The following is a 12,446-nucleotide window of genomic DNA, read 5'->3' as shown; positions in this document are numbered from 1 at the left end:
GTGGAGTTGAAGAGAGGACGTGTGGAATGAGTCAAGGGAGGAAGGGGTTTGGCTCGGAAAAAGAGGAGAGCAGATGGTTGTCATGCAAATAATCTGAGGCCTTATGAGCAAGACTTTAGACCCTAGAGGGGACGGACAGTGAGGTAGCAGCTTTAGGAACTGGATTTCAGACAACCTAAGCACCCTTCCCCAGAGTCAGAACAGGGGAGGACGGACCAGGCAAGGTCCATGGGGTTCCCCTGATACTGTCTGGGGAGGGCAGTTCTCTCCCAGGCCACAAGCCTCCCCTCAAGCTGCTTTCTTTCCTCCCCACCCAATCCCTGCCCCTCTGCCTTTACCACCACCACCACCACCGCCGCCACTGTGTTCCAGATGGCTGGCTAAGGAACCCATCAGGGCCAACCTACTAACCAGTAGCTAAACCGCTCCCACCAGGAGTATTTGCATCCCCAAAGGAGGAATTGGTTCATTTAAACAAATGCCCGGTGGGTGGAACGGGCAGGGCAATGCTCAGAGGAAGATTTTTTTCCTCTTTGCGCTCCAGTCCCCAGGCCCCAGGCCTCCTCAGGAACTGGCTCCGGCCTGCAGAAGCAGGCGCTGTCACCGGGGGCCCATCAAGGGAGCGGGCAGGCTGGCCTCAGAAAGGGACACAAGGACGAGGCCGGTCGTCTCGCTGTATGAAAATGCCTCTAGATTTCCACGTCACTCCGGATCACTGACATTCCACTAGACCCCCGTTACCCCTTTTGTTTGCTTTGTGCATCCAGAAGCGGACTGAACTAACCACGAACGTGCAGATTCCAGAGACAATGTGACCAGGCAGGGAAACCGGGTGCAAGTTTGGGGGCACTTGGTTTCTCCCTTCTCGCCCCTCCATACCCAGCCCCGGCCACCAGGGCCTCGGGGCCTCAGGCCTCTCCCGGAGAGGCCTCCGGTTGGCCCCGTCTGCATAGTCTGTGTCAGGAGCCAGGGTGCAGGGTGTCTCCAGGACCCCAGGCTCCACCTCGGACTCCCTCGGCCAGGGGCACCTCCAGCGAGGACGCACTCCACCGAGGCTGGGTCCCCGGGCGGGTGCCTGTCGGGGGCGGCGGGGCTGCAGGGGCTGCGCGGCGTGGGCAGGGCGGAGGTTCGAGGGGGGGGCGGGGCAGAGGGTCACCTCGCCGGTACCTTCCAAGTTCGCCGTGCGAGCCGAGGGGCGGGGGGGGTGCGGGGGCGGGCAGGCCAAGGCGACGAGGAGGGGGCGGGAGGCGAAGGCGCAGGTCGCCGGCCCCCGCCCGTGCTGCCTGCCCGTCTCCCAGCGCCCGGCGCGGGCGGGCCGGCCGGCCGGGAGGTCCGTGCGGCAGTCGGCGCCCGCGGGGCCCCGGTCGCGCCCAGCCCGCGCTCCCCCGCCCCGCCCCGCCGCCGCCCGGCCTCGCCCCCGCCGCGCGCGCCCCTCCCGCCTCGCCCGTTGCCGTGGCAACCCGGAGCCTCCGGGCGCGCGCCCGCCGGTCCGCCCGCCCGCCCGCGGGAGCGCTCAGCAGCGGCAGCGGCGGCGGCAGCGGCGGCTCCGGCTCCAGCCGCGCGCGCTGCGACCCCGTTCTGGCGCCCGCCCGTCGCCCCCGGCCCGGCTCCGAGCCCCCAGCGCGGCCCGAGACCCGGCCCCAGCGCCCGCCCGGCCGCCGGCCCCCATGGAGCTGCTGGCCGCTGCCTTCAGTGCCGCCTGCGCCGTGGACCACGACAGTTCCACCTCGGAGAGCGACGCGCGCGACTCGGCGGCGGGACACCTGCCGGGCAGGTGAGGACCCGCGGCCGCCGCGACCCCCGCGCGCCGCCCCCGCGCGCCTCTGGCCCCCGCGCGGGGGACGCCGACCCCCGCGGCCTAGCGCCCGCCCCCGGCTCCGGTGCCCCCGCCGCCCGCCACTTCCACCTGCGGCCGGGGTCGTGCGGGCTCCGCGCCCGGGGGCTGGGGGTGCGCGCCAGCCCGGGCCGCCGACGCCCGGATCCCCGCCCCGGGGCTCCTCCCGCGCCCCCTCCCAGGCGCCCTGGGCGCGCGCGTCCCGCTCGGCGCCCCCCCCCCTCCACCCCTCTTCGCGCCGCGTGGCCCTGGGACGCGAGGATCGGAGCCGGAGGGAGTCGGGGGCCGGGGGTCGCGCGACAAGCGGACGGCAGGGGGTGAGCAGCGCCGGCTGGGATTCCGGCCGCCCGACCCGTCGGGGCGGCCGGTCGGCGCCGCGGAGCAGGCAGGGGCGCGCCAAGTTTCCGACGCCTGCCCGCGAGCTCCGAAAACATGAAGGGTTTGGGCGGGCTGGTGTGGGAATGAATCACCCCGGTCGCGCCCGGGCGCGGTGACCAAAAGGGCCTGTGGGGCCCGCCTGGCCCGTCCCGCGTTGGGGTCCAGTTGGCCAGGGCCACCTGTGCGGACACCACGCGCGAGCCGGCCAAGGTTGTCGTGGCTTAAAAATAACCGGCGCTGCGCCTCCTTCTCTCCGGCAGCGAGTCGTCCTCCACGCCGGGAAATGGGGCCACGCCCGAGGAGTGCCCGGCGCTCGCCGACAGCCCGACCACGCTCACCGAGGCCCTGCAGATGATCCACCCCATTCCCGCAGACTCGTGGAGAAACCTCATCGAACAGATAGGTGGGTGTCCCTGGCGGCGGCGGCGGGGCTCCGCTGGGAAGCGCCCTGGTGGACTCGGAGGGGCCCCCTGCCCGTGAGATGCCGTTGCATTTCTGCGAGCACCGTATCCCGTGTGGCTAAGGGACGTTTTTGACACATTCGGTTCCAAGCGGTTCCACAGGCAAAACTGCCACATTTTAATAGTGCTGTAGAATTGGGTTCCAGCAAGTGCATTTGAGTCCTGCTCTCCAGAGAGGTCTACCTGCCCAGCCCTTTCCGGGGGAGGGCCCTCTGCCCCCTTGTCATTTCTGCCAAAAAGACCAGGGGTGAGGCCCTGCTGGGTTTTGCAGGAAGGGGTGCTGGGGGAGCCCCTCCTGGGAGGGGCCTGGGAAAGACCTGGGAAGACCGCCAGGTCTGAGAATGGCTTCTGCGGAGACCCAGGCTCAGGAAGAAGAGGCGGTGGTGGGAAGGAAGGGTAAAATGGAGACGGAGTGGGAGCCCCAGAGGCCCCTGGGTTAGGAAGGGAAGGCTGGTGTCACCTGCTTTTCCAGGAACGTGGCCCAGGGTGCGGGGCACAGCTGTGGCTCAAGAACTGTGTGAACGCAGAGTGGGTCGAGAAGGTGTCCCGAGAACTCAAGCACTTGGATTTAAAAGTCAAAAATTGCTAACGACGTCAAACGAGGTCCGTCCCGTGACAGTCACCACCGGCGGTAGTGAAGGGGTAGTGAAGGGGGGCAGCGTGGGCTCCGTTATTTGGAAAATGGTACCGGCTGCTCAGAAAATCTTTTTGTCCTTCGGTGTCGTCAGAGCAGCAGTTTGTCCGTTAAATTAAAACGCCAGGTTGGGAAATTTTATCCCTGAATACATCATTACTGTCCTCTCTCTGAGTCACTGAGGCAGACGTGAGGTGTCTTGAGTGGAAGCAGAGTTTCCGTTGCCCCAGGAGACCCTGTTTGTGGGAGACTTCTCGGGCCAGCCCACTCTTCCCTGGAAGGGATTTTTCCAGACTGAACCTCGAGAGGAGCGGAGCCCCGCGCACAGCAGAGGGGGTGGGGCGCATTCTGCGAGCTGTTGGGCTGCGCTGACTCCAGGAATGTTGTTACCAGGGCTTCCTGTGTGTCAGGCTGGGTGATGGTGGCAGATTTTCCCTTTGTTTGCTGGGGTAACGGACAGGGGCCGAGAGCAAAGACCCTTAGAAACCTTTTCCTCCCGTCTCTCTGCCACATTGTCCTTCGTAGTGAGGAAACCCACCTCTGCCTTAGCATACGCTGCAAACCTTGACTTCCACCCTCTCCAAAGGGATCTTCTGTGGCTAAAATCAGTGTCGTCACTGGGAGGGACGTAGAGTGGGGGTGGGGAGCTCCATGCCTCCTTTCACGGAGAGAGGGGCTGTCCTCTGCATCACGGGCGGGCGTGTGGAGACACCCCTCCTGGAGGTGGCCGGTCCTGTTAGGCTAGTGGCACAAGCTTGAAGCAGGGAGTCAGGGGACCTGAGTGCTGGTGTGCACTCGGGCTGGCCCCTCGGCATGTGGCAAACCGCAGGGACTAATATTCCAAGTCCTTTCTCCCACCACCCCCTTCCAGTATCCGCTGGTGTAATTGGTGAATATCTCTGTCCGGCTCCTGGGCTGGATCCGTAGTAAGTGCTCACCGGCTGTGATGGATGGACGACAACCCAGAGCTGTCAGCACCTTCTCGCTTCCTCCCTTATGGGCTTGAGGCCGGTGCCGAGCAGACTCCTCCAACAGCCCTATCTGCCCTTACCTCCCGGAAGGAAAGGAGTTCCCTGCCAGGTATCAGATAAGGACGCGTTCCTAAAGCCACACGGGAATCAAGCGGGGAGGAAAAGGCGAAGGCAGGTGTGGGCATTTTGTAGCCTGATCTGGGGTTTTGCTGCGTCTCCCACGGAGGCCAGAGCAGAATTGCTCAGGATGGTGCACGCTATGGCCCACAGCTGTCGTTATAGACCACGGACCCGAGACCCTGTGATGGACCCTGAGACGGGCTTCGTGTGCACAGGTGTGCTGTTGTTGTCTCTGACCCCTAACATGCTTGACACGTGAAAGGTGTTCACTTAGAATTAAATGAATCCCCCACCCTTTAGAAGTTTCTATTTGAGTGATTCAAAAAGTGAGATTTTGAATGACTCCAGGAGCTTGGGCAAGAGGAGCGAAGAACTCCCCCTCTTTCACGGGGCAGCACAGCCAGCCTGGTACAAATCATTTTAAGTAGGAAAGATGGGAACTGGGTCTTCTAATTGTGCCTGAATATAATACACCAGGTGGGGAGCACCTGGGTGGCTCGGTCGGTTGAGCGTCCGACTCTTGATTTTGGCTCAGGTCCTGACCTCACGGTTTGTGAGATAGAGCCCCGCGTCGGGTGCTGCGCTGGATTCTCTGTCTCCCTGTCTCTCTCTGCCCCTCCTCTGTGTGCGCACACACACTCTCTTTCTGTCTCTCTCTTAGAATAAACACTCAAAAAATAATAATAATATGCCAGGTGAAAGGAGCCCCTGGGTGGCTCAGTCAGTTAAGCATCTGACTTCGGCTCAGGTCATGACCTTGTGAGTTTGAGCCCCACGTCGGGCTCTGTGCTGACAGCTCAGAGCCTGGAACCTGCTTCAGATTCTGTGTCTTCCTCTCTCTCTCTCTGCCCCTCCCCTGCTTGCACTGTGTGTGTGTGTGTCTCAAAAATAAATATTTAAAACAATTAAAAATATATACACCAGGTGAAAGATTTTACCAGTAAAGTTAATTTTCACGTAAAGTTGTGCTTGTTGAGTGTACAAGATATAAAATAGGAAATCGTATTAACAGTACAAGGAGTAGAGAAATTTAATCAGTTAACATGTAGCTTCTTGGGTAAAGCTACTCTATCTGAATTTTAAGACCAATAAAAATAAACAAGTTATGAGAAATGGTTACACAGTGTGTCAGATAACTCTTCGTAGTCACAGTAATTCCAGGAAAAACAGTGTTGAAATTCATATTCTAAATGCTTCAGAAAGAACTATAGAGTTTTAAGAAAATCCTAAAATTACTGGTAGTGGGAGTCATTGACCAAAAGTAACAGAATATCCAGCAAAAAATGACATTACACAATGGCAATATTGTATCTCAAAGGTAGAAAATTCTGGAACTGGTTTCCTCACCCAGCTCCTTTCCCTCCACCATTCTCAACATTTGGGCTTCATGTCACAAGATGGCTGCCATAGCTCCAGGCATCACATCTTCAAGCAGCCACGTATAAAAGCAAAAAAGGGAAGTGTTTATTCTTCAAGTGTTTATTGGTAAGGAACATCTTTTTGGGAAGCCCTTCTCAGAGATGTAGGATGTCCCCTTACTCTCCTTGGCCAGGTTAGGTTATGTCATGCTCATGTCTAAACCCACCACTGGCAAGAAGGAGGAAACTATCACGGTACGGCTTGTTTGTTTGTTTGTTTGTTTGTTTGTTTCAGGTGGTTTTGTTAAACTTATTTTCTGGCTTTCAGCATATACATGAACAACCTGTATACTTTGAACTTAGAGATTAGGGCTGAGTGTCCCCTGTGAATCTTATAGGGCAGATGAGGCCCTTTAGGCAGATGAAGCCAGATCTTAAGGGAAATTTACATTGGATGTGGACATTTATTTCTAAATCTTAAGACGAATTTCTGTGATTTTATGTTGTCAAGGGAGTCCCCTGGAGCTAGCCATTATACTGCTAAGATAATTGAGAGCTCTCTCTAAAGAATATTTGTTTGTTTGGTTGGTTTGGGTTTTTTTCCCCCCACCCTTTGGAGGAAGTTTTTACTTCTATTTTTTAAGCTTTTATTTTAATTCCAGTTAGTTAACATATAAACTAATACTAGTTTCAGGTGTGCAATACAGCATCACGGTAGGTTTTGATCAGTCAACATTCACCCACTTCCCAGAGCACAGAACGGGTCAGCACCCAAACAAAACTCCTCCCTTACCAGCTGGGAACAAGGGGTGTGAGGAGATGGGGGAGAGGCAGCCAACCGTGTGATTTCCGAATTATTATTTTCAACCCAACTACCCACAATGCTGATATTTTTGCTGCTTTTCACCAGACGTATCACAGTGAGATGCCGGAGATAGGATTTACTCATGATATGCCGACCGTAGCATACGTAAGACATATTTTTTGAACCTTCAAAAAGATGCCAGATTAGTAAGCGCTTTGGTGAAACTTTAGAAACGGCATTTTTTTAAAGGCGTCCAACAAATATATGAGTACCTGCTATGTGAGAGGCTCATTCACCTGGAAACGTGAATCCAAGTCAACTCAAACTTGATTTCTTTAAGCCTCTGGAAACACTGTGCATTGGAATCACAGGAGAATGACTGGGTCAATGTCAGCACAACAGTTAAATCTTACGCTCATGACTGAACCAGTTTAGGTAGTGACGTTAAACCTCTGTCTTATAGATCTTCAGTCTGGATTGCATTTAACGAAGACTTTGCTTTTCTTTTTTCACTGTAACATTGCAACATCATAGAATTCTAACACTGCAACATCATAGGATCTTAATTTTTTTAAATTTTTTAATTATTTATTATTATTTTTAATGTTTATTTTTATTTTTGAGAGAGACAGAGACAGAATGTGAGTGGGTTAGGGGCAGAGAGAGAGGGAGACACAGAATCCAAAGCAGGCTCCAGGTTCTGAGCCGTCAGCACAGAGCCCGACGCGGGGCTCGAACTCACGAGCTATGAGATCATGACCTGAGCTGAAGTCACCTGCTCAACCGACTGAGCCACCCAGGCGCCCTGGATCTCAATTTTTTTTTTTTTTTAAGTAAACGCTATACTTACCATAAATGCTGTACAATTTTGCATTATGGAGCATAGGAAGCCAACTAATTCCACAGGGCGAGTTTGTTTGGCTCCTGTCTATGAATATAATTTATCTGGCCACATTCAGGATTTCAAAGTCAATCTGTTTTTCTTTCGTTCCTTTGTCTCCTGTTTAGATATATTTAACAATTAGATAAGGAAGGAATAATAGCTAATGTTTGTACTTCGTTCATTGTAAGAGAAAGTGCTTTACAAGTGGTACATTTATCCCAATTAGAATTTCTTTGGGAAAATCATTTTTGTTTTATAGGTGGACATATCAAGGGGCCCCAACTGCTGTTCAGACCAGTACATCCAGCTAGCTGCCCACGGGACCTCTCCTCCTGGGTGCCCCTCAGGTGCACCTGATCTCTCTACCACCCCATCCCCCAGTTGTACCCTCTCCCTGTGTTCCTGGTCTCTTTGAGTGGGGCCACCACACCCTGTGGCCATGCTGGTCACCTGGATGCCATTCATGACCCAGCAACAGGCAGTCACCAGGACCCGACTTGTACCTTATTATCACTGTTCCCTGAATTGGGTACTTGGCCCCATCCCCCACAGGTAGTGCACGTCTCCATCATCACCCCCCTGGGGAATTAACCCCAGCATCTTTCTTCCTAACCACACCCATCCAAAAATGGGGGCAGAGCTGCTTGCCTCCGGTCATTCGGGGCCTCTCTCTTCCCAACAGGATAGACCACCACCTTCGTGGCGCGGCAGGTAGACAAGACCCTAGGGGTCTGACCCCCTCCTCACGCAGGCCCCACCCCAGTCTCGCTAGGCCGGGAACCCCCCTGGCCACGGAAGCTTGTCTGCTGTGAGGAGACCCTCCCTCCACAGGCAGCCAGGTTGTCTGAAGTGGGTCTTCCCTATGGAGATGCTACGTTTGTGCTGATTCGTATGTACCTCCAAATCTCCTTGGAGACATAGAGTGCTTTTATTTTAAGTACAATTGGTCAGGGAGGTAAGTCTGAAATTGCAAAAGCAAAAAAAAAAAAAAAAAGGAATGAATTACTGGTCTTTCCTTCAAGATGAGAATTTACAACTACTCCCATTTCACAAATGAACATACTTGGGTTTTTAATATTGAAGCATTTAAGGCTAGGGAAAGCATCCTGTTGGGATACTGAAACATCATTGGGACGTCTCCATCAACTCTGTGCACAATGGTTATTAACACATCAAGTTCTAGATTTGCCGGGTATATTTGTGTGATTGGATTTTGAATGCATTCATGGATTTCTTTCTTTGTTGAACAAAACTTCCATATGCTGATCGTTCCCGAGAAATGAAGATAGTGGCAGTTCATTGGGCCGCCCGGAGCCTTTTGGGGAGACGGGTGTGCGGGGCTGGCTGGCTTCACGTATTCATAGGCGCAGCGCCTGCCCTTGATAAGAGTACTGAGCCTTGACCTAGTGATTCAGAAAGATCTTTGTCTGAAATCTTCCTTCTCTTCATTACAAATCTGTTTGACTTCAGGGCTCCTGTATCAGGAATACCGAGACAAATCAACACTCCAGGAAATTGAAACCAGGAGACAACAGGATGCAGAGATACAAACCAATGCCCATGTTTCCCCGGCCAGCGAGGAGACTCCAGGAGAGGATGAGGACGAGGAGGAGGAGGAGGACGAGCCGGCAAGCCCACCCGAGAGGAAGGCTCTGCCCCAGATCTGCCTGCTCAGTAACCCCCACTCGCGATTTAACCTCTGGCAGGATCTTCCAGAGATTCAGAGCAGCGGGGTGCTGGAAATCCTCCAGCCCGAGGAGATCAAACTGCAGGAGGTAAAGGGCTGCCCGGAAGGGAGGGGGTGGGATCTCCTCATCTCCTTTCAGAACATACAGGTGTTTTGACCAGGGGTGGGGGGTGGGGGGGCGGTGGCGAGGCTTCTTCTGTGAGGGGAGGACCTCCAGCTAACCAGAAGAGTTCCAGGCAGGGCTCAGCCATCCAGAATGTGCAGGGAAGTTCGCCTCATTTCACAGGCAACAAAAAACACCTCATTACCTTCCAGGAGAGCTCAGCCCAAGCCCGCCTGTTCACAGCATAGCTGTTTCATTAGAGAGCAAGGTGGCATTCTTTTGTCCCCGCCATTGCCGTCGGGTGTTTGTGGGGCGCACGTGAGCGCCGATGCACTCGGTGGTGCTGAGCTCGCTGGGCCTGGGAAGGCAGTCAGTCATCTGTGGCTCACCTTCACCGCGTCATTCTGGAGCCCCTGCCACCCTGCCCGAGCGAATCTTCCCTACACGGGAAATCCAGGACTTGTGGCCTTCTCTGCTTCACTTGATGGTTCAGCCAGACCTTGCCTGTGAGTTAGGCTGAGGCAGAAGCACTGGGTTGCCTAACGGTTTGTCGCAGGCAGGGAGAAATAACCCATGAAAAATTAACAGGGAGAGAAACGCGTCGCTAAGAAACCTTCGTGTTCATTTAGTTGAGCAAAGATTACTTGGGTGCAGAAAGCACACCTGTGGTCTAGAGTCACCAGGGCATGGCCGGTCAGTGGTGAGGACAGAGACTGCTGGGGGGAAATGGCGAGGATCCACGTGGGTGCTCACCGGGAATTTTAAGAGGTGGATAGATAGGTGGAGAGATTTGGGGTTTTTTTCAGTCTGTTCAGTTTCATCATCTGTCTCTCACCCACACTCACGTGCCCCTTCAAGACCATACTGGAACTTGTTCCTAGATGCGGCCGGGTCTCCAGATGGCCTGCCCTGTTTAACCCCTGTGCCTTCTGCACCGGAGTCCACAGAAACATTTGTTGTTCTTGTTTATTTAAAAGGCACAAGTAACGTGTGCCCACAGCCCACGACCGGGAATGAGAGTACTCCTGACCAGAGTCCCCTAACGTGGACTCAGGCTCACAGTGTGCTTGACAGCTGCTCAGGGAAGGCTAGGGGGCCGTTGGGGACGGCGGGGCGGTATTTTGTGCAGAGCCGCCGGCACCCCACCCGGGAGGGTCAGGGACGATCAGGAGGGATGGATTAAAACTTGACATCCCTTGGGACTTGTGAGCAGTGACTTGTAAATGGCTGTGTCAAGAGTTTTGTTTTTTCTTATGAAACTTCTGATGTAAATAATGTGTAGGCATCCATTCCCGATGTGGCTTCTCCCCAGTTTTGCATAAAAAATACTGGAGGAGGCATAAAGAAGCCAGTCGCCCCCACGGAAATGAAGATGTATGGGGTACCTCCCCGGAGGCAGGGGGCGCTGGATTGAGAAAAGCAACCTTGAGGAAGGTGCCGGAACATGTGGAGAGACACCCCTCCCACCCCCGCAGCTGTCCGTCCCTCCTAGAGGCTTCCCCAGCGGCAGACACGGCGCCGTCCCTAACTAGGAATTATACAATACTATTTTGTATTTGACTTGTTTCACACAGTATTACCACCATGGGGCCTTTTTTTTTTTTTTTTTTTTTTTTTTGGTCCCTGGAACAAGGAAAAAAGACCAATTTCTGGGTAAAAATTTCTTTTTCTTACCTTGATAATTAGAGAAATAAAGATTTGAACTACTTCAGAAAGCTTAGGGATAAACTCTAGTAGAACTTATAAGCTTTCTACAACATAAGTAAAGTTAAAGCAGAGAGCACAGGGCTCTCTTTGTAATAAAAGAAAACCATATTCTTTGTAATGAAAGAAAACCATAAAACACACACACACACAAAAACCAACAACATAAAATAAGGCGGCAGAGTCCGTAGCAAACTTATCAGTTATAATAAGTGTAAATTGCTTAAATCCTCCATGGAAAGACCGAAATCCTCCAATCGATTGGAAAACTAGACCCGTTACGTTGTGGGACAGAGTCGAATTCGGATAAGTTCACAAAGGGAGCGAATCATCTTGTATTGTTAAAGGGATCCTTTACGTTGATGAAGGTATCGCTTTATTTTTAAGTGTTTCAGAATTAAATAGGCAATTCATGAACACGTTTTAGTTGTTCAAGAAAACACAGTGCAGACGTGTGCCGGCCTTTTCTCGGCTCCTGGCTTCTCACCGGGGGACCAGCTGTGTGTGTCTTCTCTTTCCTGTTTAAAGTGTAGTCACAATGTCACAAAACTCTGGTTTTGGAGTTCAGACACTTACAGAGACTCGTAGGGGCAAAATCCTTACGGATGTTTGTGAGGTTTCCCCCCATACTTACAGTTGTTTCATTCAACAGCAGTTTGATTTGGGTTTTGGTTTTTAGCAACTTGCTCTTTGTTGGCCTCTTAAGAGCCTTCAGCTTAATTTTCATGAAAACCGCTCCCTGTGGCCTGCAGTACAGCTGGCTTGAATGAATGTGACGGCAAGCACGGGGGCGGGCGGCTCATAGGTGGGGAGGGAAGTGTGCAGGTGGCCTGGTGACCAAAGAGCTCAGCGGACCCCTGCACAGCTTTGCAGGGAAACAGTGCCATTGACTCAGCAAGTGGTCCCGCGGAAGAGCTTCTGTGTGCATGTATCTCCGTGCTCATGTGTCAAAGTGCGCTCTAGGGGCACCTGGCTGGCTCAGTCAGAAGAGCATGTAACTCTTGATCTCAGGGTCTTGAGTTCGAGCCCTCTTGGGTGTAGAGATTACATAATTAAAAGAAAATTTTTTTTAAGTGAAAAAAGTAAAAAGTGAACAGTTTATTTTAAGGTTTTCTAAGTTCGTATGTATGCTTTTTTTTTTAATTCTCAAGTTAGCTAACATAGAGTGTAGTCTTGGCTTCAGGAGTAGAACCCAGTGATTCATCACTTACATATGACACCCAGTGACCATCCCAACAAGTGCCCACCTTAATGCCCAGCCCCCATTTCCCCCACCCCCTCAACCATCAGTTTGTTCTCTGTATTTAAGAGTTTCTTATGGTTTGCCTCCCTCTGTTTTTATCTTATTTTTCCTTCCCTTCCCCTATGTAAATCTGTAAAGTTTCTCAAATTCCATGTATGAGTGAAATCATGTGATATCTGTCTTTCTCTGACTTCTTTGGCTTAGCATAATATCCTCCAGTTCCATCCGTGTTGCTGCAAATGGCCAGATTTCATTCTTTTTCGTC

At 53.1% G+C, this 12,446-nt stretch overlaps 2 protein-coding genes across 4 annotated transcripts in view; one reads left to right on the top strand and one right to left on the bottom strand.

Annotated features, from left to right (window-relative positions):
• Window positions 1-1,286, bottom strand: part of NEU2 (neuraminidase 2) — a 91,494-nt gene extending 90,208 nt beyond the window's left edge. For both annotated transcript variants that reach the window (XM_023259814.2, XM_023259815.2), the window contains exon 1: window positions 1,168-1,286. The gene's annotated coding sequence lies outside the window, so the exon portion shown is untranslated. The remainder of the gene's footprint in view (window positions 1-1,167) is intronic.
• Window positions 1,287-1,614: 328 nt separating this feature from the next.
• The window catches only part of NGEF (neuronal guanine nucleotide exchange factor), a 37,269-nt gene continuing 26,437 nt past the window's right edge, over window positions 1,615-12,446 (top strand). The window contains exons 1-3 of one of the 2 annotated variants that reach the window (XM_045034632.1): window positions 1,615-1,774; window positions 2,473-2,615; window positions 8,915-9,219. In XM_045034632.1, the coding sequence (XP_044890567.1) occupies window positions 1,668-1,774; window positions 2,473-2,615; window positions 8,915-9,219 (555 nt within the window). In that variant the 5' untranslated portion in view covers window positions 1,615-1,667. The remainder of the gene's footprint in view (window positions 1,775-2,472; window positions 2,616-8,914; window positions 9,220-12,446) is intronic. The other variant, XM_023259813.2, reaches the window with a different exon arrangement.

The sequence above is a fragment of the Felis catus genome, chromosome C1, assembly GCF_018350175.1.
Source record: "Felis catus isolate Fca126 chromosome C1, F.catus_Fca126_mat1.0, whole genome shotgun sequence".
Classification (NCBI taxonomy): domain Eukaryota; kingdom Metazoa; phylum Chordata; class Mammalia; order Carnivora; family Felidae; genus Felis; species Felis catus.
The sequence above is the reverse complement of the archived record's forward strand: the minus strand, read 5'-3'. Positions and strand labels throughout refer to the sequence as shown.